At 42.3% G+C, this 24,228-nt stretch overlaps 1 protein-coding gene, 1 long non-coding RNA gene and 1 other non-coding gene across 3 annotated transcripts in view; 2 read left to right on the plus strand and 1 right to left on the minus strand.

Annotated features, from left to right (window-relative positions):
- The first annotated feature begins 2,230 nt into the window (after positions 1-2,230).
- LOC145861416 (uncharacterized) lies at positions 2,231-3,220 on the plus strand. Its single transcript, XR_014381204.1, has 3 exons — positions 2,231-2,486; positions 2,658-2,788; positions 3,015-3,220. It is a non-coding gene; the product is annotated as an uncharacterized LOC145861416 (long non-coding RNA).
- A 118-nt stretch (positions 3,221-3,338) lies between these two features.
- On the plus strand, positions 3,339-9,777 carry LOC106576509 (uncharacterized). Its single transcript, XR_014381203.1, has 6 exons — positions 3,339-3,429; positions 3,545-3,691; positions 3,922-4,177; positions 8,497-8,576; positions 8,779-8,875; positions 9,172-9,777. It is a non-coding gene; the product is annotated as an uncharacterized LOC106576509 (transcript).
- A 2,451-nt stretch (positions 9,778-12,228) lies between these two features.
- The window catches only part of LOC106576483 (hepatocyte growth factor), a 40,693-nt gene continuing 28,693 nt past the window's right edge, over positions 12,229-24,228 (minus strand). The window contains exons 12-18 of the mRNA XM_082964032.1: positions 23,391-23,426; positions 23,000-23,114; positions 18,792-18,866; positions 16,645-16,782; positions 16,373-16,479; positions 15,119-15,261; positions 12,229-14,961 (exon numbers count right to left, since the gene is read on the minus strand). Coding sequence (XP_082820158.1) covers positions 14,734-14,961; positions 15,119-15,261; positions 16,373-16,479; positions 16,645-16,782; positions 18,792-18,866; positions 23,000-23,114; positions 23,391-23,426 — 842 coding nt within the window. The 3' untranslated portion in view covers positions 12,229-14,733. The remainder of the gene's footprint in view (positions 14,962-15,118; positions 15,262-16,372; positions 16,480-16,644; positions 16,783-18,791; positions 18,867-22,999; positions 23,115-23,390; positions 23,427-24,228) is intronic.

Consider the following 24,228-nt stretch of genomic DNA (forward strand, 5'->3'; position numbering starts at 1 on the left):
CAAGGAACACATTTACAAGTTGTTTTATTTTTATTTTGCTAATCATTTCACAAAACCATCCACAAGCAAACTCATGTTGCCTGCCCTCTCCATCCCAAATTGGTTGTCTGTAGGCTACACAGAAGCATACAGTAAAACAAGTATAATATTACAAACAAAGAATTACAATAACTTCATAATACATCAGCAATATATAGAATATATATAGGGTCAATATGTTATATAGCAAATGTAGGGTACACAAATCAGATCAAATGATTCAGTCATACTGGCATTTGAACTATACAATGATGTGGTCTCAGACGCACAGTTTTGTTCACACAAATGATAGGCTACTTCTTAAATAAGCATTATTTTGGGGCTCAACGCTGCCTGATGTTGGCTACCATGGAAACCATTAAATGTGCTTTTGTGCTAATATTTATCGAATTGCATATTCAATTTTAGCAGTCTTTCCAAGTGAGGGTAAATTGATTCTTGTCACACTTCAGTGTGTAGAAATGCGCTAGAATGAAGGCTATATTACCCCACGTTGAGAAGCATGAGGGAGCTCTGTGCGCTTTGGATAGGTTTATGGTACCCTTTTACGCGGGTAAAATGTTAATGTTTCTCTACACCTAGGGACACAAGCAAGCACAAATTCACGTCGATAGAACCAAATACAATGTTGCGTGTCATTGAGATATGGTCGATCTATGTTTAGAATTCTTCTTTAGACCGAAATGGTTAGCCGACGCCTTTGGTGAGCCCAGCGAACATTTACGCACCAAGAATGTTTAACCATTTCCGTGCCCGCAGCGTGACTGTTTTATTAACCTTGGGTTGTACACACAAAATATGCAATAAAGTACTCCAAATCAATCGGGCCATGAACTCTGTGCAGTAATAAATAAATATGTTATTTGTCTTCTCTGTCTGTTGGCAAGGAGACCCTGGTGTCCAGAGCTGTTTATCAGCTATATACAATGCGTCCTCTACAGAAACTATAACCGTGCGCTAACTCGTGGGTTAATATATAATTTGGACCATATGGCATTTTAAAATCGACCCTTTATTTCAGTGGCACTTCGATCTGTGTGGACCTAGCTAATGATGCCCAATTAGTCATTAAACAGGACCAAAAGACGAGCCTTGTGTGGTTTCACATTTGCTAATATTTGCTCGTCAAATATTTCCTTTGAAACGTTTACAGCACATTTTATCTGCTGGCTGGTCAAGAGACATCTGCGAGGGTTTTCCTCGTCCTTTTTTTCTAAATGAAAGTTCCAATTGGTCCCCCCACATTCGCCCTATGCGACTATTTGTTCATGCTTGAAAGATAATGTAATAAAAGAGTCTGGATGATGGATTTATGATTTATCAGAAGCACTTTACCATATGGCAGTCGACATCGGGACAGATTTTCAAATGTTAGCTTTAAAAAAAGGAGACTCGATCGGGCTAATCTTAAACACTGACTTGGGAAAGGATGCTCGAGTCACGTGACCCGAGACGTGTCGCTTGGAGATGGAATACAGTAAATGGAATTAACTTACATTTGGTGTCAGGTGTGAAATTCGATTTTGAAAGTCCAAAATGAGTATCTTCAGTAGCCCAACAGAAAACATGTAGATTGTTCTTGACACACCATATGGTCCATCTTCAGGATACAGTACTGTATTATGCGCATAATTGTCTAGAGAGAGCAGTAGATGCGAGCTTCCTATTCCCTTATATTATGTACCTTACCAAATAGTTATCATAAATTGAATAGCCTAACGGACTAGCCTTGAAACCCGTTTAGATGTAAGCCTTTAGTCCACTGTAAATACACTGCATGAGAGATACAAATGTCCCCTGTTGGCCCTACAGTTTATTACATGGTATTGCAATCTTCTGCTTCAAGTTCACAATTACAAAAGCTGTTTTAATAGGTCTAGTTAACCCATAATAAACGTATTTTTACAAAATTCTTGGGGCAATAATTTTGACCCAACGTTGAAAACAAATTTTACATTGGCACTTTATAAGGGTCATCCATATGTATATCCTATAATGTGTGGGGTCAAATATTGTGGTTCGCAGCTTGACTTCCAGACAATCGAGTCTGAATAGATTGGGTTACTTGAGAGTCAGGTACAGTAGGCCTACATGCAATATTGACATTTCTCCTATCAGACCACTACGTCATCTAGAAAAGGCTGATAGGGTATATATTTGTGAAGTCGCGCGTGATTCCTGTCAGTGGCGACCTGTGCAACAGACAGGTGTGAATTGGCATCCCCTCAGACTCCGAATATTCACATTTTACAGGTGAGGTGTTTTATGCACTTTACAATCAGGTCAGTGCATTTTGGGGATGAAGTTCCTCGTATAACAGTTTCTCTTGTTTATCAAAGGAAAATCAGCACTGTATATTATACAGGAATTATCTTGTTGTTTCATTTGATACGGCTCTGAAGAACCAGTTGACATGTGTGGAAGGAACGTGGACCTGTCAAACGAAGGTAGGTCTATATTCAAACGAAGGACTAACTATATTGTGTTAGAAGATTACTTATACCATTGCATTGAGTGGAGACATTTTCTCCAACAATATTCAAACAAATGTTGACGCATAAAGCGGTAAAAATAGATTTCAATCTTATAAAAGCTTTTTTATTCTGTTCTATTTTAAGGGAGCGGGTGTGTCAACCAGTTTGGTGGGGTGTTTCTGAACGGGAGGCCGCTTCCAGCATATAAAAGGAGGAAGATGATCGAGCTGGCATCGGAAGGTGTTCGCCCATGCGAGATCTCCAGAATTCTGCAGGTGCGTATCAGCAGGCTTATCGGAGCTCGTGTTTGCGCCCTATTCGATATTATTCGATACATGAAAAGCATCATTTGCTTTATTATTCATTTAATTTAATCCATTAAATAGTTGTTAAATGGTGTGCTTTCAATGATCTAGTAGTACTTCTGTTATTGTGCTCTGATGGTGAATATGAATCGTGCGTCAATTCATGAAAACCCAAATGTGCACTCCGCTCGGGCAGGTGTCAAATGGCTGCGTCAGCAAGATTTTGAGCAGGTACCACAAAACCGGCCTCCTGGACCCAAAGGCGACCGGAGGGAGTAGACCTCGACTCCTCACCCCCGAAGTCATCTCGAAAATAATCGAATGCAAGACGAAAAACCCAACAATATTCGCCTGGGAAATCAGAAAAAAGCTCGCGGCCGAAAGAATCTGTAAATCGGCCAAAGTTCCCAGTGTAAGTGAGATCACAAGCTACACCAGAATGATACAAAGTGTGTACAACTGTGAGGGAAATAACTATATTTTTCGATTAATTTAAGCATTATTTTCTCCTTGTCAAAAGGTGTCCTCTGTAAACCGAATCCTAAGGAAAATTCAACTCGACTCTGCGATGTTGAGTGTGGAGATTTCTGCGCACCACCCCAGACACCCAGGTAGGCTACATACACATCGTACATCTTGATCTGGGAGAAATACACACATTTATGCCATATACACTGTGCGCAATTTGAAAAACATAGCCATATAGTCTACTTGTCTGCATTCCAGGTCTTCTAGTGGAGACCCCAACGCAGTCAGTAGTGAAGGAGAAGGAGGAGATGGAGACAGTTGAGGTGAACGAGCTCCAACCTCCCGGGCCCCAGCATCGCAACCGCACCACCTTCACCCTGGAGCAGTGCAGAGCCTTAGAGCAAGGTAGACCGGTACAGTAGTGTGCTTTAGGCAGAACAATGTCCTACTTTTACTTCGACAACTGTTTATGTACATTTAGGCTGTGTATTTATGTGGAGTGGATACATTAATGATTGATTGGACTTATTCCTATTTCAACAAGGCTTGTTTTAGAACAGTTGGAAAAGTTGTTATCCTTTCAAGCTGAGCTTTGAGTGCTCTCTCATCCTATTTTTTCCTCCCAAACTGAGCAGAATTCACACGGAGCCACTATGCAGACACGTTCACCAGGGAAAAACTGGCATCTGAGATCCAACTTCCAGAGGACACCATCAAGGTTACATGGCACAAACTATGCATGCAACCTATTTCATTTCCTGTAAAAATTACCTGTAATACTGAGCTACATCTGTTATAATTGCCATTCCCCTTTGAAGGTGTGGTTCTCAAACAGAAGAGCAAAATGGAGGAGGGAAGCCAAATATAAGAGCAGTGTCCACGGAGCACATAGTGAGTGTGTGTATTTTTGTTTATTATGGATCCCCATTTGCTGCTGCCAAGGCAACAGCTACTCTTCCTGGGGTCCAGCAGCATTAAGGCAGTTATATACTATTTAAAATATTACATGACATTATATTTAATAACACTTTTCACAACACATTAAGTGTGTTCCTTCAAGTCACTACTCTACTATCACATCTCTACAGTACAAAATCCATGTGTATGTGTGTGTAGAGTGCGTGTCTTATCATGTGTGTGTGTCTGTGTGTGTCTATTCACAGTCCCCACTGTTCCATAAGGCGTATTTTTATCTGTTTGTGAAAAAACAGATTCTTCTGCTTGCATCTGTTACCTGATGTGGAAAAGAGTTCCATGTAGTCAAGACTCTATGTAAAACTGTGCACCTACCATAGTCTGTTCTTGACTTGGGGATTGTGAAGAGACCTGTGGTGGCATGTCTTGCATGGGTGTCAGAGCTGTGTGCTAGTAGTTTAAACAGACACCTTGGTTCATTTAGCATGTCACCACTTCTTACAAAATTAAGCAGTGATGACATCAATCACTCCTCCACTTTGAGCCATGAGAGATTTACATGCATATTATTAATATTAGCTCTCGGTGTACATTTAAGGGCCAGCCGTGTTGCCTTGTTCTGAGACAATAACATTTTTCAGAGGTCCCTCTGTGTGGCACCTGACCACACGACCGAACAGTAGTCCACGTGCCGCAAAACTAGGGCCTGTAGGACCTGCCTTGTTGATAGTGTTGTTTATTATGGACAGACTTCTCCCCATCTTAGCTATTGTTGTATCAACATGTTTTGACCATGAAAGTTTACAATCCAGGGTTACTCCAAGCAGTTTAGTCACCTAAACGTGCTCAATTTCCACATTGTTTATTAGAAGATTTAGTTGAGGTTTAGGGTTTAGTGAATGATTTGTCCCAAATACAATGCTTTTAGTTCTTGAAATATTTAGGACAAACTTTTTCCTTGCCACCCATTCTGAAACTAACTGCAGCTCTTTGTTAAGTGTTGCAGGGATTTCACTCGCTCTAGTAACTGACGTGTATACAGTCGTGGCCAAAAGTTTTGAGAATGACACAAATCTTAATTTTCACAAAGTCTGATGCCTCAGTGTCTTCAGATATTTTTCTCAGATGTTACTATGGAACACTGAAGTATAATTACAAGCATTTCATAAGTGTCAAAGGCTTTTATTGACAATTATATGAAGTTGATGCAAAGAGTCAATATTTGCAGTGTTGACTCTTCTTTTTCAAGACCTCTGCAATCCGCCCTGGCATGCTGTCAATTAACTTCTGGGCCACATCCTGACTGATGGCAGCACATTCTTGCATAATCAATGCTTGGAGTTTGTCAGAATTTGTGGGTTTTTGTTTGTCCACCTGCCTCTTGAGGATTGACCACGAGTTCTCAATGGGATTAAGGTCTGGGGAGTTTCCTGACCATGGACCCAAAGTATCGATGTTTTGTTCCCCAAGCCACTTAGTTATCACTTTTGCCTTATGGCAAGGTGCTCCATCATGCTGGAAAAGGCATTGTTCATCACCAAACTGGATGGTTGGGAGAAGTTGCTCTCGGAGGATGTGTTGGTACCATTCTTTATTCATGGCTGTGTTCTTAGGCAAAATTGTGAGTGAGCCCACTCCCTTGGCTGAGAGGCAACCCCACACATGAATGGTCTCAGGATGCTTTACTGTTGGCATGACAAGACTGATGGTAGCGCTCCCCTTGTTTTCTCCGGACAAGCTTTTTTCCAGATGCCCCAAACAATCGGAAAGGGGACTCATCAGAGACAATGACTTTACCACAGTCCTCAGCAGTCCAATCCGTGTACCTTTTGCAGAATATCAGTCTGTCCCTGATGTTTTTCCCAGAGAGAGAAGTGGCTTCTTTGCTGCCCTTCTTGACACCAGGCCATCCTCCAAAAGTCTTCGCCTAACTGTGCGTGCAGATGCACACACACCTGCCTGCTGCCATTCCTGAGCAAGCTCTGTACTGGTGGTGCCCAGATCCCGCAGCTGAATCAACTTTAGGAGACGGTCCTGGCGCTTGCTGGACTTTCTTGGGCACCCTGAAGCCTTCTTCACAACAATTGAACCGCTCTCCTTGAAGTTCTTGATGATCCGATAAATGGTTGATTTAGGTGCAATCTTACTGGCAGCCATATCCTTGCCTGTGAAGCCCTTTTTGTGCAAAGCAATGATGACGGCACGTGTTTCCTTGCAGGTAACCATGTTGACAGAGGAAGAACAATGATTCCAAGCACCACCCTCCTTTTGAAGCTTCCAGTCTGTTATTCGAACTCAATCAGCATGACAGAGTGATCTCCAGCCTTGTCCTCGTCAACACTCACACCTGTGTTAAGGAGAGAATCACTGACATGATGTCAGCTGGTCCTTTTGTGGCAGGGCTGAAATGCAGTGGAAATGTTTTTTGGGGATTCAGTTCATTTGCATGGCAAAGAGGGACTTTGCAATTAATTGCATTTCATCTGATCACTCTTCATAACATTCTAGAATATATGCAAATTGCCATCATACAAATTGAGGCAGCAGACTGAAAATTAATATTTGTATCCTTCTCAAAACTTTTGGCCACAACTGTAGTGTTGAGTCATCCGCATACATAGACAAACTGGCTTTACTCAAAGCCAGTGGCATGTCATTAGTAAAGATTGAAAAAAGTAAGGGGCCTAGACAGCTGCCCTGGGTAATTCCTGATTCTACCTGGATTATGCTGGAGAGACTTCCAGACAAAGAACACCCTCTGTATTATGTTAGACAGGTAACTCTTTATCCGTAGTATAGCATGGGGTGTAAAGCCATAACACATACGTTTCAATCAGCAGACAGTGATCGATAATGTCAAAAGCCACACTGAAGTCTAACAAAACAGCTCCCACAATCTTTTTATCATCAATTTCCCTTCCTACACTTTCTAGTAGGCTTAGATTGAAGATACGGCAAATAGGAGTGGCAATATCGTCTACTATTATCCCCAGTTATTTTCCATCCAAGTTGTCAGACCCCAGTGGCTTGTCATTGTTGATAGACAACAATAATTCTTTCACCTCTTCCACACTCACTTTACGTAATTCAAAATTACAATGCTTGTCTTTCAGACTTGATCAGTTATACTTGGATGTGTAGGGTCAGCATATGTTGCTGGCATGTCATGCCTACGTTTGCTAATCTTGGCAATGAAAAAATCATTAATAATTGGGAATATCAGTGGGTTTTGTGATGAATGAGCCATCTGATTCAATGAATGATGGAGCTTGCCCTTTTTCCCAAAATCTCATTTAAGTTGTTTCAAAGCTTTTTACTATCATTCTTTCTATAATTTATCTTTGTTTCATAGTATAGTTTCTTCTTTTTATTCAGTTAGATCACAGGATTTCTCAATTTGCAGTACGTTTGCCAATTGGTTGTGCAGCCAGACTTATTTGCCATTCCTTTTGCCTCATCCCTCTCAACCATAAAATGTTTCAATTCATCAATCCACAGGGATTTAACAGTTTTTACAGTCACTTTCTTTATGGGTCCATGCTTATTAGTAACTGGAAAAATCAATTTCATAAATGTGTCAAGTGCAGCGCCTGGTTGCTCCTCATTACACTGGCATTACACTGGGGTGGCAGGTAGCCTAGTGGTTAGAGCGTTGGACTAGTAACTGAAAGGCTGCATGTTTGAATCCCTGAGCTGACAAGGTAAACATCTGTTGTTCTGCCTCTGAACAAGGCAGTTAACCCACTGTTCCTAGAATGTCATTGTAAATAAGAATTTGTTCTTAACTGACTTGCCTAGTTAAATAAAGGTAAAATAATTACACACCACAGACCAACACATATTCTTCACATCAACAACATAGGAATCACTACAACACTTGTTGAATGACCTCTTCTAAAGTATATTAGGCCCAGCCTTCAGAACTTTGGATTTTCTAGATACTATATTGTGATCTCTACATCCAGTAGATTTGGATACTGCTTTAAAGCAAATTTCTGCAACATTAGTAAAGATGTGATCAATACATGTTGATGATTTCATTCCTGTGCTGTTTGTAACTACCATGGTAGGTTAACTGATAACCTTAACCAGGTTGCATGCACTGGTTGCAGTTTGAAGCTTTTTCTTGAGTGGGGAGCGTGATGAAAGCCAGTCAATATTTAAAATTACCCAGAAAATACACCTCTGTTGGTATCACATGCATTTCACACGTTATCCAGATACTGACTGTTAGCACTTGGTGGGCTATAGCAGCTTGAGAGAGAGAGAATAACAGTTGACTTTTCTTTTAAAAGCTTCATTTCTGATGAACCAAAAGAACAAAGATTTCCCTTCAGTGAATTCGATGACAACATCCAACTCTATGACTCAACAGGTACATAAACAAGCTAAGCCTCCTGAAACATACTGCATTTCAGGAGTTTTAACACCATATTGTTATGCAAATTGAGTATATACCGCTACAATTGAAAACAATTCATGTGTAGTTAAGTGTTCATAACCTTGTAGCAAGTTACCAGATGACTAACTAAATGTTACGTTTATCTTGTTTGTGGTGTCATTTCAACTGTGTTTAGACTCACTGGAGGCAGAGGGAGAGTTTGGGAGTACAGTTTGACACTTCATGCTCAGAAATCTCCCAGAGATATGGTCCAGCTACTACAATAGAGAGAGGTGATTAAGCCTTTATTATGTATTTTTAGAAGAGGGGGGCAAAGCCCTTCTTCTGGAGAGCCACTTACCATGCAGGTTTATGCTCCAGCCCTGCCCTAACTCAGCCAACTCCACAAATCAACTGCTCCGTTTCTCAAAGAGAACCTAGCAAAATCAGGTATGTTATAGGGCCGAAGCAAAATCCTGCACATTCACCAGAGCTCCAGGATAATTGGCCAACCCTGCTTTAACCATTTCAGAGATGTACCTATAAAACACAATGTGAAGAGTGAATGAATGTACTACCTCACCTACAGGTATAGGAGGAACAGAAGTGTTGGGCTATAGAGGCATCTCCATTCAGCTTCCATCCTCATCATCTCAATACTCAGGCAGCACCACGTTCCCATTGGTCCATCCCCAGGACGAGAGGACTCCATTGGCTCACCATGCAGAGAGATTCCTTTTCCCATTGGCTCATCATTACACAGACGTGAGGACAGTCTTCCCGTTGGCTCATCAGACTGAGAGGATGGGACATTCACTGAACTATCATTGGGATGATGGGTCAGATTTCCCATTGGCTCATCACCAAACAGATGAAAGGTTTCTATTGGCTCATCACAGGGAGAGGACTGGTGGTCCATCGCTTATTTGACAGAATGTGTCTCCCCTTTTCTCGCATCAGTGAATGTCAGAGCCAAACATTCACACACACACACTCACACTCTCTCACACACACACACACACACACCTCTATGGCTCTGCTGATTCCTACTGGGCAGGGTATGCAACAGAGTCAGTACAGAGACATTCTAATCGTGACCTAATGTGTTTAAAATTACATTTCTACAGGCTATTGCAACATATCTCAGTGAAATTGATGAGTTTTTCTGTTTTGAAAAGTATTTTCAGTAATAAAAAGCGAGTTTGTATTAGTTGTTATTAGTCCTTTGTTGATATACCCACTGAATTGTACCATATCATCATCTCTGAAGAGTTGAGACTACCATCTTTAGGCAGGAGAGGGCGACAGAGTCCTATGGATACATTCCTTCTCTCGCTGCCAGGCAAATTCATCATCTTGTTTGAGGGAATCAGTTTAAGCGGGCACAGAATCCCTAATCTTGATCACATAATGCAATGTTATTTTGGATGCAAGGTGCTTGGTAGATCAGTGATTCTGCGCAGCCTGATTGCAATGCAATCCATCTCAAACACACATATCTATTTTCTGTCAGTGCTCAGTATCTCCACCAGAAAGAGTCATACCCTGAGACCCAGATTAAGATATTCCTGGGGCCCAGACTAAGGTATCCCTGGGGCCCAGACTAAGGTTTCCTTGGGGGCCTAGACTACAGTATCCCTGGGGCCAAGACTACAGTATCCCTAGGGCCCAGACTAAGGTATCCCTGGGGGCCAAGACTACAGTATCCCTGGGGCCAAGACTACAGTATCCCTGGGGCCAAGACTATGGTATCCCTGGGTACCAAGTCTATTGTGTACCCTGGGGCCCAGACTACGGTATTCCTGGGGGCCCAGATTATGGTATGAATGTCTGTTGCTCCGACACAGTTGTTACATCAGTGATTCTGCTAATCAAGGTCCTAGTGAGCAGCTAATTGATAGAGTCAGGTGGGTTAAATTATCGTTGGAGCGAGAGTCTGAAGGAGGGTAGTTCTACAGGAGGAAGATTGGGCATCTCTGCCAAGAGACCGTTGTAGTTCTGTGAGGTTTTCCAGTGGCTCTTTATAAATTAATCTTTCATCGCTTACCCACACCCTCTCTGAAAATTAATTGAGGTTGAGCAGGCGAGGAGATGCCTGAGGAATGGCAGATAGACGAGCTGAGATAGAACCATTAGCTCAGAGAGCGATCCAAGTTCAGTTTTTAAGATGGCCTTCTCTTGTAGGCTTTGGAAGGGTGCATGCATACTTCAGCACGGTGACTGAGCAGGATCAACACATAAACACAACACAGGGTCTGAGCATAAACTCCATAGCATCACTTATATATTTCTGAGGTCACTGCAACAAGCTTTTAAATGCCATAAATCATCATGATTGTTTGATTAAGGTTATTGCAAGCGGATCCCATTGTGTTTACAATGTTGCTCTTGGGAATAGTCCAGCTCAAGGTTCACAAATTCCTTTTTCGAATGCTTTCCCAATAAGATTTTGCCATAGTTTTTTTTTCTCAGTAGTGGAAAAAGTACCCAATTGTCAAAGTAAAGATACCTTAATATAAAAAGACTCAAGTAAAAGTGAAAGTCACCCAGTAAAATGCTACTTGAGTAAAAGTCTAAAAGTATTTGGTTTTAAATATGCTTAAGTATCAAAAGTAAACATAATTGCTCAAATATACTTAAGTATAAGAAGTAAAAGTATAAATGATTTAAAATTCCTTATATTAAGCAAACCATTTTCTTGTATTTTTATTTATTTACAGATAGCCAGGGTCACACTCCAACATCATTTACGAACGAAGCATGTGTGTTTAGTGAGTCCGCCAGATCAGAGGTAGCAGGGATGACAAGGGATGTTCTCTTGATAAGTATGTGAATTTGACCATTTCTGTCCTGCTAGGCATTCAAAATGTAACAAGTACTTTTGGATGTCATTCATACGTAATCTGAAAATGTATGGCGTAAAAAGTATGTTATTTTCTTTAGGAATGTAGTGAAGTAAAAGTTGTCAAAAATATAAAGTACAGATAACCCAAAAAACAACTTTAGTAATTCAAAGTACTTTACACCACTGTGAATTTCCCAAACAGACAAATCTTTTAAGTAGATTTATTTTCCAGAAGCACCAGACGTGACCTAAGGACTGTTGGTCCGGCAAAAGAGGGGAGGAAAGCTATTTCACGTCCCGTTACGATGAGGCACAAAGCCTTGGGGTTGGTTTGTGACAAGCCACCGCGTATGAGGTCAGCGCTGACAGGTCTGCCATTTTCTCCTCAGCACCGAGGAGTCATGTATCAAATGAGAACCCCACATGATGGAGGAAGCATGCCATGGTGTCAAGTGTTGCCCAATTGCTGTCTAAGCGTCAACTGAACATCTAATGCTGCCCAAACGTTATGTGAGCGTTAACCGAATGTTGCCGCTCATCCTCTGGTCAGGAACTGGGTCATGGTGGACAGTGGCCATCCAAAACCCATAGACTGAGGTCTTATTGATATGATTGACATGGGAAGTGGGAAAATAATACCCAGAGTAAGATCTTGACCCAGAGTATCTTGAATTGTGTTGAGAGAGTATGTGTTGCAGAAAACTGTATTGCTGCAAGAATCTTTGTCTGAGGGTTTACTTTAGGAGAGAGTGCTTGACAGACAGACAAGACAGACAGACATATGAAAAGAGTGAAACAAGCTGTAATTTACACTGTAAATGTAATATTAAAACGTGAATATAACATAATCATATAGTATATAATGTGAAGACCCAACCCTTTAAAAATAGCAGCTGTTATACAGTTTACAAGTTTATAAACAGAGTGACCCTATATAGTAAAAAAACGATGTAAATAAGACATTGGAAGTGGAAAAGTTTTTTGTTTTTTTTTACACACACTACTTTACATCCTATTTACATAACAGTAAAATACACTCACAGCTCTCTGCGCCAATTCTATTGTACACTATTGATTCCTGTCCACCTAAAAAAAAAGGCACTGAACAGGTCAAATACCGTGACATAGTTTAACCTAACACACTGAATATTTTAGGATATAGAAATGGGTGAAATAAGTCTTCTTAGGGGCCCAGTTTGAAGAGATCATTAGTCATACATACACACCTGCTTTCTGTGATTATAAAAATGATGTCATGACTGGTTTTCAGCACTGAAAGAAAGCTATTACATTCCCCTATGTCATTACACTTACAGTATTGTCAGTATTGTTAAAAGACAAATGACTGACAAAGTGGTATGTTTTGGAACACAAGCCATACTTTTCATGTAATCCGTATAGCCATTCAGTGTACCTCCAGTAATAATAATGATTGACACTGAGTTTAAAACATGTATCAAATAAAAAGCCGCCATAATCTTCACCTCTTCTATTAGCGAGACATGTCGCTTTGTCGACGGCAATCGCTGGCGCCCTCTCACGAGGGCCAGATGTATACAAATAAATAAGACTGCACACTACGTTCTAATCCGTTTAAATATAAAAACAGAGAGTAGAGAGGAAGCAACTCAACTGACATCTGGTGTGAGTGAGCCAAGGAAAGGCCCAGATCTATAAGACCTATTAAATAACAGAGTGCCAGAAATACACTCAATAAGAAACTACTAAATGTGTACCCTGACCACATAACGCACACCACCAGGGGCTAGTGTAGAGTTCCCTCCAAAACTGGAGACATGTTAGCCAAACGTTAGCAGTTAGCCTACATGGCTAAGTAACTGTTAGCATTAGTTAGGGAACAGTTATTGAATAATCTTCCCAAAAACAACCACTTGGTGAATGGTGAGAGTTAGGACCTGTCTAGAAACAACCTTTTGCTCATAGCCCTACTCCCCAGGTACTGGTGTAGAGCAGTGTATACCAACTCCAGTCCTCAAGTATCCCCAACAGCACACATTTGTGTTGTAACCCTGGACAAACCTGATTCAACTTGAGGTGGGCTTGATGATTAGCTGACAAATTGAATCAGGTGTGCTTTTCTGGGACAACAGAAATGTGTGCTGTTGGGGGTACTGGAGGACTGGAGTTGGTATACACTGCTCTACACCAGTACCTAGGGGTTAGGGCTATGAGCCTCCTGCTATGAGCTAGAGGTTGTTTCTAGACAGGTTAACTCCCACCATTCACCAAGTGGTAACTTCTGAATGAATGAACTTTTAGCCATTACATCATGTGCCCTCAACGTGACCCAGTAGCCATGGATCGTACCAAGTCCTGTCTGGATCCCTCCTCGCATGGCTCTGGTTTTGGTTCTGATCAAATTCAAGTATTTTCCAGGAGACAATACTGAGTCATCCATACCATTCCTATTGTCATGTGGGCAGAGTGAGAGAACAAATCAATTCACCCCTCTTTATGGCTTAAGAGTATTCATATATTTCACCAAAAAAAGCAAGCTGCCCATGTGCCAGAAACTATTGTTTAGAAATGTTATTAAAGCTAATGCCTCAATCACAAAGACAGTGTCAATACATTTTTGGTACACCAGAAATACATTAATTTCCAATGGAATGCTACGTTTGCCTTGCAGCATTGCGTTGCAGAGGCAGTTGCAGTGTGTTCTTTATGGTGCATACTTTGGATTTATCAAGGTATGCATCACATTGTATGCGTAGACAGCTTGACAGAAATGGTAGCAGAAGGTGAATGTTGAACTTTTGTTGCACACAATTCAAATGAAGCTGGGTACTATTTTGCGCAATGACGCTGTCGGTGTGAACAAGGCGTAACAACCTGGTCCTGCATTAATCAATTTGCATATTATAAGAATCCTTCATATCCTTTTCAGCCTCTCTGAACATGTCCTTTTATTCCCAGCCTCTGAATATCCCAAAATATCTCTTCCATTCATGGTGTTTTTTCCCTCCAAAAACTGAAGCGACATCCAGCCACAAAGCCCCAAAATGGCTGCTTCCCATAAAGTCAGTTTCCTCATTCTTACATCTCCCAACCTTCTTGTTAGTTAGGCATCCTCCCGGCTTGTGGTAGTCCTAAATATTCCACCCCTCCTCTTACAGTGCTGTCGTACAGTCCTGAATGCTCCACCCCTCCTCTTGCAGGCTAGTGGTACAGTCCTGAATGTTCCACCCCTCCTCTTGCAGTGCTGTAGTACAGTCCTGAATGCTCCACCCCTCCTCTTGCAGGCTAGTGGTACAGTCCTGAATGCTCCACCCCTGCTCTTGCAGGCTAGTGGTACAGTCCTGAATGGAGTGGTTTGGTCTGTGCTTCTTCCAGTAGTTTTTCCTCCAACCTGGAGTAGTGTATGAAGACTTTGTGGATCCACCCCGAGTAGTAGGCCACATTGACGAAGATGGCGGGCCGCCGGGCCAGGGCGCAGCCCCGGCCGTGAATGCTCACGCCCACGATGACTTTGCTCTCTCGCTCCTGGCACACCAACGGGCCACCGTAGTCTCTCTGAGGGACGAACCAATAGCAGGTTAGCGTGGTGCTCATGCAGCCAATCAAAAGGCATTATGGTAGATATACGACTAACTTGAAGTAATAACTGAGTCACGCAATGTCGAGTCAATGCATGTTTCAGATAATGTAGAGTAATGTTTATGAAGCTCACCTCACACACTCCCTGGTCTTTCCTGCCCCCGGCACACACTTTGCTGTCGGTGACAGGCAGGGTTTTGTCGTGGAGCTCAGAACACCAGTCGTTACTGACCATGGGCAGACTCACAGCTTTCAGTGCCCCCTCATATCCTGTCCCTGGACAGGAAGTAGCCGGAAATAAAGCAGGAAACAGTCAGTCTACTGTCCAAACACCATATTCCAAACCTATAACCCTGGACAACATGTTTGGTCTATATGGTGTCATTGTGGGGGACTTTATTCACATATTCGATACATGATATCCTAAGGTCTCTTTTCTTACAATATCATGGATCTCTTGATCCAATATCCCCCCCCATCTCTTCACCACACAATAGCATGAAACAGAGGTCATACAGAATACACTCAGTCGCCAGTTTACTAGGTACACCCATCTAGTAGCGGGTCAGACCCCCTTTGCCTCCAGAACTGCCTCAATTCTTCGGGGAATTGGAAACATTGCTCAGTTGGTATCAAGGGACCTAAAGTGTACCAGGAAAACATTCTCCACACCATTACGCCACCACCACCAGCCTGTACCGTTGACACCATGTAGGGTGGGGCCATGGACTCATGCTGCTTACGCCAAAACCTGACTCTGCCATCAGCATGACGCAACAGGAACCAGGATTCATCTGACCAGGTGATGTTTTTCCACTCCTTATTGACCAGTGTTGGTGATTGCGTGCTCATTGGAGACATTTCTTCTTGTTTTTAGCTGATATGAGTGGAACCTGATGTGGTCGTCTGCTGCAAATAGCCCATCTGTGACAAGGACCGACGAGTTGTGCATTCCGAGATGCTGTTATGCACACCACCAATGTGCCGTTATTTGCCTGTTAGATTGCACAATTCTTGCCATTCTCCTTCGATCTCTCATCAACGACCTGTTTTCGCCCACAGGACTGCCGCTGACTGGATGTTTTTGTTTGTTGCACCGTTCTCAGTAAACCCTAGACACTGTTGTGGGTTAAAAGCCCAGGAGGCCAGCCGTTTCTGAGATACTGGAATTGGCACGCCTGGCACCAATATCATACCATACTAAAAGTCGCTTTGGTCACTCGTTTTTCCCATTCTAACGTTCAGTCGAATAGTAACTTCATATAGCAAGTCACGGCCACGTGACTCACTGTCTGTAGGACGGGGTGGTGTACCTAATAAACTGGCCACTGAGTGTATTTAGATAATACATAAGACACCACACAGGAACAGTCATGTAGGGCAGTACCTTTGGTCTCTCCCCAGCCGTACATGAGACAGTTGGTTCCGTCTGTGACCCTACAGCCTGCTACTGGGAGCTGGATGGTGAAGGCATGCTCAGAGAGAGGGGCAGGCCTAGGCGTGGACACAAACACATGAATGAATAAATAAATGCTTGCTGTGCCTACAAGGCATGATTGAGAATAAATTAATGATGGATTGATTGATTATATTTTTTAAATGTATTTTACCAGGTAAGTAAAATGGCTGACTGTCTCAATGAATGAACACTATTCTTACTTGGCCAGTTTGAGCAGGGCCAGGTTGGATCCCTCTGGGCCACAGACCACGTGTGCGATGCGGAGCCTGGGGTGGTCCAAGGACGAGTTGAGGTGAAGGAGGCCCACCTGTACGCTGTACTCACTCAGGTCTGGAACACTGAGGACCACAGACTACTGTCAGACACATTCCAAATAGGGTTGACCACACATTGACCAGTCAGTATAAACTGAACATAGTATAAGCTGAAGAAAAGATTGGCCACAGCTTGTATAAACACTATAATACCGCAGTATTCTACTCTATATGAACACTTATCATTGGCTACATACTAACCACAGCTACCAGCATCACTAAACTGACAATAGAACGCCTCAGCATGCACTCTACAAACTCACTCAATCTGGCTCATCAACTAACTGTGTTCAGAGACCCACATACAGCACATTGCATAGTCAGCAACAAGCTACTGAACTAATGCCAATGGCCACAGTCTTGATGGAAGCAAGGTTCTGTAATGTCGGCATGAGGAGTACAGCTAAACCCCTCACTAGGAGTACAGCTAAACCCCTCACTAGGAGTACAGCTAAACCCCTCACTAGGAGTACAGCTAAACCCCTCACTAGGAGTACAGCTAAACCCCTCACTAGGAGTACAGATAAACCCCTCACTAGGAGTACAGCTAAACCCCTCACTAGAAGTACAGCTAAACCCCTCACTAGGAGTACAGCTAAACCCCTCACTAGGAGTACAGCTAAACACCTCACTAGGAGTACAGCTAAACACCTCACTAGGAGTACAGCTAAACCCCTCAATAGGAGTACAGCTAAACCCCTCACTAGGAGTACAGCTAAACACCTCACTAGGAGTACAGCTAAACACCTCACTAGGAGTACAGCTAAACCCCTCACTAGGAGTACAGCTAAACCCCTCACTAGGAGTACAGCTAAACACCTCACTAGGAGTACAGCTAAACACCTCACTAGGAGTACAGCTAAACCCCTCACTAGGAGTACAGCTAAACCCCTCACTAGGAGTACAGCTAAACCCCTCACTAGGAGTACAGCTAAACCCCTCACTAGGAGTACAGCTAAACCCCTCACTAGGAGTACAGCTAAACCACTCACTACTAGAATACCAAGCATGAACGATAAGAATGCATTAGGAGTTTAACACAGTCTAGATGGGGAGGAAACAGTCCAGGTCTTATCTGATTGACAGACTCATCTTAAAGTTGGATTTCTGCACTCATTATCTGTGGATGAGGCCTGGCCTGATTTGTTGCCAAAATGTCTCAAATGACTATGAAGTAATTGTAAGTTCACTGAATAAAAGCTCCTTCTAAATGACCCTCTTATTTCAGTGTGTCATCATAAGGCACAGGAGTTTTCCTCACCATAATATTATTGACCACAGACACTGTTCCTTTGTAAAGTGTCTTTAGATTCTTAAAAAGCGCTGTACCAATCACATGTTTTTTTTAAAGTATTATATCCTATATCTCAGGCTCAAACTGTCTGTATGACTTACAAAAAAAACTCCTGGCCCAACCTCATATTTCTGGTGTACTATGATTGAGATAACGGCAAAAAGTAACAAAAACCTATTGAAAAAATGGGTGAAAAGCAAAAGCATAATCTAAAGCCCATACGTCCGTTAATACACTACATGGATCAAGGAGCTTTTCATTCAAACTGCTATGGCAGATCTGGACACAGTGACATGGTCCGGGCCCAGACGCTAAACACATCTGTAGAGGCTGGAGCATCCTGGGCCATATCTCAGCTCTGCTGGGGCAGAGGGTCTGTCACTAGCTCTATCATAAACAGGATATGGGCAGGCTGCATCTTCACTTAGAATGAGATTGGGGGGAAAAAGGAAGGAGGTAGATGGGAAGAGGGAGGGAGGGATGAGAGAGAGATAGACAGAGACCAACAGAGGAATGGAGAGAGTAGTAGGGAGAGGGAAAGATGGAGACAGTAGGAGGAAGATAAATAATAAGAAACTGATAGAGAAGCAGAGAGAACGTATGATACAGACTCCCCAGGTCTTTGTTTTAACTCTGTTTCCATTCAACACCTGCTCTCCTCTCTCTCTTCTCCCTATGCCTCCTGTCTCTCACCTCTGCTTTGAATGAGGGAAAAAAGAAAGATGGATGGAGAGATTACCAGGAGGAGAAGCACTGTTGATCCGTCAGCACCCATTCCTCTCGGATCAGCGAGCCCCCGCACCAGTGAGTGTTCCTGGGTAGGGAACACAGGACATCATGATAGAGCATGGGACTAAGCTCATAGACGCTGTTTGTACTGTATCCAACTCTTAATAAAAAAATATGTTTTACAGTCACACAGGTGCAGTGAAATGTGTTGTTTTACAGAGTCAGCCAAAGTAGTAAAGCACCCTAGAGAAATTAGGGTTAGGTGCCTTGCTTAACGACAGACAGATTTTCCACCTTGACCTTTTGGTTACCAGCCCAATGCTCTAACTGCTAGGCTACCTACCGCCCTCTTCCATCCATATCAAGTCATACAGTCAAACCTTGCGGTCCTCAACGTCTGGACATTCTTTCATAATGTGTATGGATCTGTCTCAAACAGCACTCCATTCCCTATTTAGTGCACTACCTTTGATTAGGGCCAATAGGACTCTGGTCAAAAGTAGCACAAATAGGCTGCCGTTTGGAACGAAACTTGTGAGGAGTAGATGGATCGTTATCCTGCATGGCACCAATAGAAAAGTTGGCATACACACAGAGGTCACCAAAAGGTTGATTGTGATCGACAGGAACAAGAATGTCTCTGGTATGTTATCTACACCAGCCCACATCACAGTGCATGTCACCGACTCAGCCCCTCCCCGGCGGGCCACCAGCTATGCACAAACACACCATACCCCCAACACCCTGACCCAACACACCCTACTAAGACACAGGCAGTTGCGCTGACACATACAGTTGAAGTTGAAAGTTTACATACACCTTAGCCAAATATATTTAAACTCAGTTTCACAATTCCTGACATTTAATCCTAGTAAAAATTCCCTGTCTTAGGTCAGTTAGGATCACCACTTTATTTTAAGAATGTGAAATGTCAGAATAATAGTAGAGAGAATGATTTTATTTCAGCTTTGATTTATTTCATCACATTCCCAGTGGGTCAGAAGTTTACATACACTCAATTAGTATTTGGTAGTATTGTCTTTAAATTGTTTAACTTGGGTCAAATGTTTTCACTAGCTTCCCACAATAAGTTGGGTGAATTTTGGCCCATTCCTCCTGACAGAGCTGGTGTAACTGAGTCAGGTTTGTAGGCCTCCTTGCTCGCACACACTTTCAGTTCTGCCCACAAATTTTCTATAGGATTGAGGTCAGGGCTTTGTGATGGCCACTCCAATACCTTGACTTTGTTGTCCTTAAGCCATTTTGACACAACTTTGGAAGTATGCTTGGGGTCCTTGTCCATTTGGAAGATCCATTTGCAACCAAGCTTTAACTTCCTGACTGATGTCTTGAGATGTTGCTTCAATATATCCACATCATTTTATATTTTGTGAAGTGCAAAGCACCCCCACAACATGATGCTGCCACCCCCATGCTTCACGGTTGGGATGGTGTTCGTTGGCTTGCAAGCCTCCCCCTTTCTCCTCTAAACATAACGATAGTCATTATGGCCAAACAGTTCTATTTTTGTTTCATCAGAACAGAGGACATTTCTCCAAAAGTACGTTCTTTGTCCCCATGTGCAGTTGCAAACCGTAGTCTGGCTTTTTTAATGGCGGTTTTGGAGCAGTGGCTTCTTCCTTGCTGAGCGGCCTTTCAGGTTATGTCGATAAAAGACTAATTTTACTGTGGATATAGATACTTTTGTACCTGTTTCCTCCAGCATCTTCACAAGGTCTTTTGCTGTTGTTCTGGGATTGATTTGCACTTTTCGCACCAAAGAGTGTTCAACTTTAGGAGACAGAACCTCGTCTCCTTCCTGAGCGGTATGGCGGCTGCGTGGTTCCATGGTGTTTATACTTGCGTACTATGTTTGTACAGATGAATGTGGTACCTTCAGGCATTTGGAAATTGCTCCCAAGGATGAACCAGACTTGTGGAGGTCTACAATGTTTCTTCTGAGGTCTTGGCTGATTTGTTTTGATTTTCCATTGATGTCAAGCAGAGGCACTGAGTTTGAAGGTAGGCCTTGAAATACATCCACAGGTACACCTCCAATTGACTCAAATTATGTCAATTAGCATATCAGAAGCTTCTAAAGACATGACATCATTTTCTGGAATTTTCCAAGCCACAGTCAACTTAGTGTATGTAAACTTCTGACCCACTGGAATTGTGATAGTGAATTACAAGTGAAATAATCTGTCTGTAAACAATTGTTGGAAAAATTACTTGTGTCATGCACAAAGTAGATGTCCTAACCGACTTGCCAAAACTATAGTTTGTTAACAAGAAATTTGTGGAGTGCTTGAAAAACAAGTTTTAATGACTCCAACCTAAGTGTATGTAAACTTCCGACTTCAACTGTTGTGTAAAAAATACCACTGGAGACACAACTCACCACTATAACTGTTTCTCTGTCTGGAGACACAACTCACCACTATAACTGTTTCTCTGTCTGGAGACACAACTCACCACTTTAACTGTTCCTCTGATGGCTCGCTCATCACAGCAAAACAGGCACATGGCAGACACTTTCACTACAGGAATCATGAGGATAATGTAAAGCACTTTACTGTTTGACCAAATCATGGTTTTAGATGCCCCCCAAAAAATAGGACATTTTGAGTGAGGTGACAATTTTTAATATGTTCTTTCTACGTTTATAAGCACCTTTCCGTTTTTTATGATCCATGATCTTGGCTGTCTACCTCATGGTTTCCCAAACTCGATCTTGTGGCACATTTTGGTTTATGCACAGCTGGTTGAAATAATCACAGCTTTATGATGAGTTGGTTATTTAAATGAGTTGTGTAGTGCTAGGGCAAAAACCAAAATGTTCACCCGGGGAGGAGCAGGTCTCTTTGTTGATGCCGCATTTGACTTTGAATGTGAGTTTGTGACCGTAGCACAGCCAATCAGAAAACCGGGCCAGCCCATCTTGATAAAGGGGTCACTGTATAAAAAAGAAATTGCACAAAAATCTCAACAGGCCCATGGGCCGATGGCCATGTTACTTTTTATTTTTGATTATTTGTCCATTTCAACCATAAACTGGTTCATCCCATCTGGCATTTGCCAGATGGCCAATTCGCTCCTGGACTGGTCGATAGGGTTTAGTTTTTTAAAGTCATGTTTAAAACTGAATCTGAGCGGTAGATCTCAGCCTGCATTTTGACTCAGAAAGTGATCTCGGCTCAAAAAAGTTTGGTCACCACTGACAGAGTATGACTCAAAGTAATGAGAGGTGGAAAAGGGTTCCAGAGCAAAAAGCTAATAAAACAGCACCAGAACTATATTGATTGATGTTGAAGTATCCGGTAACATGGGTAGTTTGAACGTGGAAGCATGCATATGATCAGCAGCCAATCATTTTGTCTCTGTGGTTTATTTCATTTTTTTCCCAGTGAGTCCAAGTTTAACCTGCCTATGTTACGTGAGTCTTCAACTTCCATCAATGTTTTTATATTAATGTCTTCCCTCTATTTGTCTTTGAACAGAAGGATGCAGATACAGCACATAAAACACATGGGCATGTTAAGTCTTTCATACAACAAAGGTCAGTACACTCTTAGAAAAAAAAAGGTGCCATCTAAAACCTAAAATGGTTCTTCAGAAGCAGAACCCTTTTGGTTCCAGGTAGAACCCTTTTGGTTCCAGGTAGAACCCTTTTGGTTCCAGGTAGAACCCCTTCCACAGAGGGTTCCACATGGAACCCAAAGGGGTTGTACCTGGGACCAAAAAGGGTGCTCCTACGGGGACAGCCGAAGAACCTTTTTGGAACAATTTTTTCTAAGAATGTACAGCTGTGTTCTAGCACAAACATAGGGCTGCCAAAACTAACACTTTAAGGACTTCATCTTCAGAGCAATAACAAAATGGCACTTTGCTGAAAAGTGTTTAGCGTAAAATGATATAGCAGGATCACTTGTTTGCCTTCGAAACCGACAGAAGACTCAAACTAGGTGTACCACGCTTATGTGATGAGTCACTTGGCCTGAGACCTCAATGCCTAGACTTCAGCTCAGCTAGCTAACCTAAGACTTATGTTAGCTCCTATAGCTAATGCCTTTTAGCTCTATTGGCTAACACTGTCCTGCGCAAGAGACGTGGGTTCAAACCCAGGTCAGTCACACATTCAGTAGGGGTGTTCCTGTGCATTCAGTAGGAGTGTTCCTGTGCATTCAGTAGGAGTGTTCCTGTGTAGAGGGCTCTTACCCTTTCTGGATGCTGACAACCCAACTACCATCCTTAGCCTTGTGGACCTGGGTTCCTCCAACAATCCGGGTGGTCTTGTGGATGAAGCAGGATGTCTTAAACACGAGAGAGATGCCTTGGGGTAAGAGAGAAGACAACTCATCTGGGTTAGACTCTGGGGAAATATTTTAACTTTATATTATTACTAAAGAAGAGAGTATGCTTGGTCCAGGTTCAACGACATTGAATGGCAGCGGAAGTGATCAGTTATCCAGCCAAGCATGAACTCAGGTAAGAAAGAATGAAAAAAAAGAGGAAAAGAGAAGAGAACAAGAAAGATAAAGAGAGAAAGAGAAAAAGAAAGAAAAAGGGAATAGTAAACAAGAGAATGCTACATTAATATGACACTCACTTCTTGGGTGGGCAGAGATGTTCGGAGACTTATCACCTAAAACAAAACAATTCAACACACGGACCTCAGACAGGACATAATATATTTCACATGAACCCACTCAACATTAACATACAAAGCTCACATCCTCAACTCCTCCTCAAAACTATTCCTACCATTTAGTCATAGCTCAAATTATCTCTGCATCTATCTGCATCGCAGTTGGGCGGCTATATTGAATTGAACCCACAGCAAATAGATTTCCTCCAGCCAAGCTCCCAAAAACTTCACAGATCGACATGTTTTACATTACGGAGATATAACCGCGAGGCCACTTGAAAAAGCTCCCCATCAATGTGAACCGATTACAGTCCGCCAAAGATGATATAGGGTACAACAAAAACAAATCACTAAACGGCTTTGCAAATAATAAAAGCGGTCTGGATGAGATTCGACATCTGTTTGGAGTTAGTGTGTCCGTTCTGTGCCAGTAAGCTAAGTGAAACCACTGCACTAACCCATAACATAACTGTAACAAGTGATGTAAGTGAAGCTTTGCGGCAAATTTCAGTCGTTAGACTACGTATTTCATTGCAGTATTACAAATGTGCAATAATCTCGTCAACGTCACAAACAAAGCGATAGCTGTATTACTCATGGAACTAAGATCATTGCTGTGTTGTTGATGTGCCATAAGATCGATTGAACAACACTATGAGAGCTGTGAGTGTAGCTAGACTTTTCACTGGACTTTTATTCAATGACATTCAGTAAATTAAATGTAATTGAAGACGAAGCATCATCTGATGATTGGGCCGCTGATGACACCTACTGGGTCGGAACTCAGGTCTCCTGTGCA

Source organism: Salmo salar, chromosome 17 (genome assembly GCF_965601325.2).
Source record: "Salmo salar chromosome 17, fSalSal1, whole genome shotgun sequence".
Lineage (NCBI taxonomy): Eukaryota > Metazoa > Chordata > Actinopteri > Salmoniformes > Salmonidae > Salmo > Salmo salar.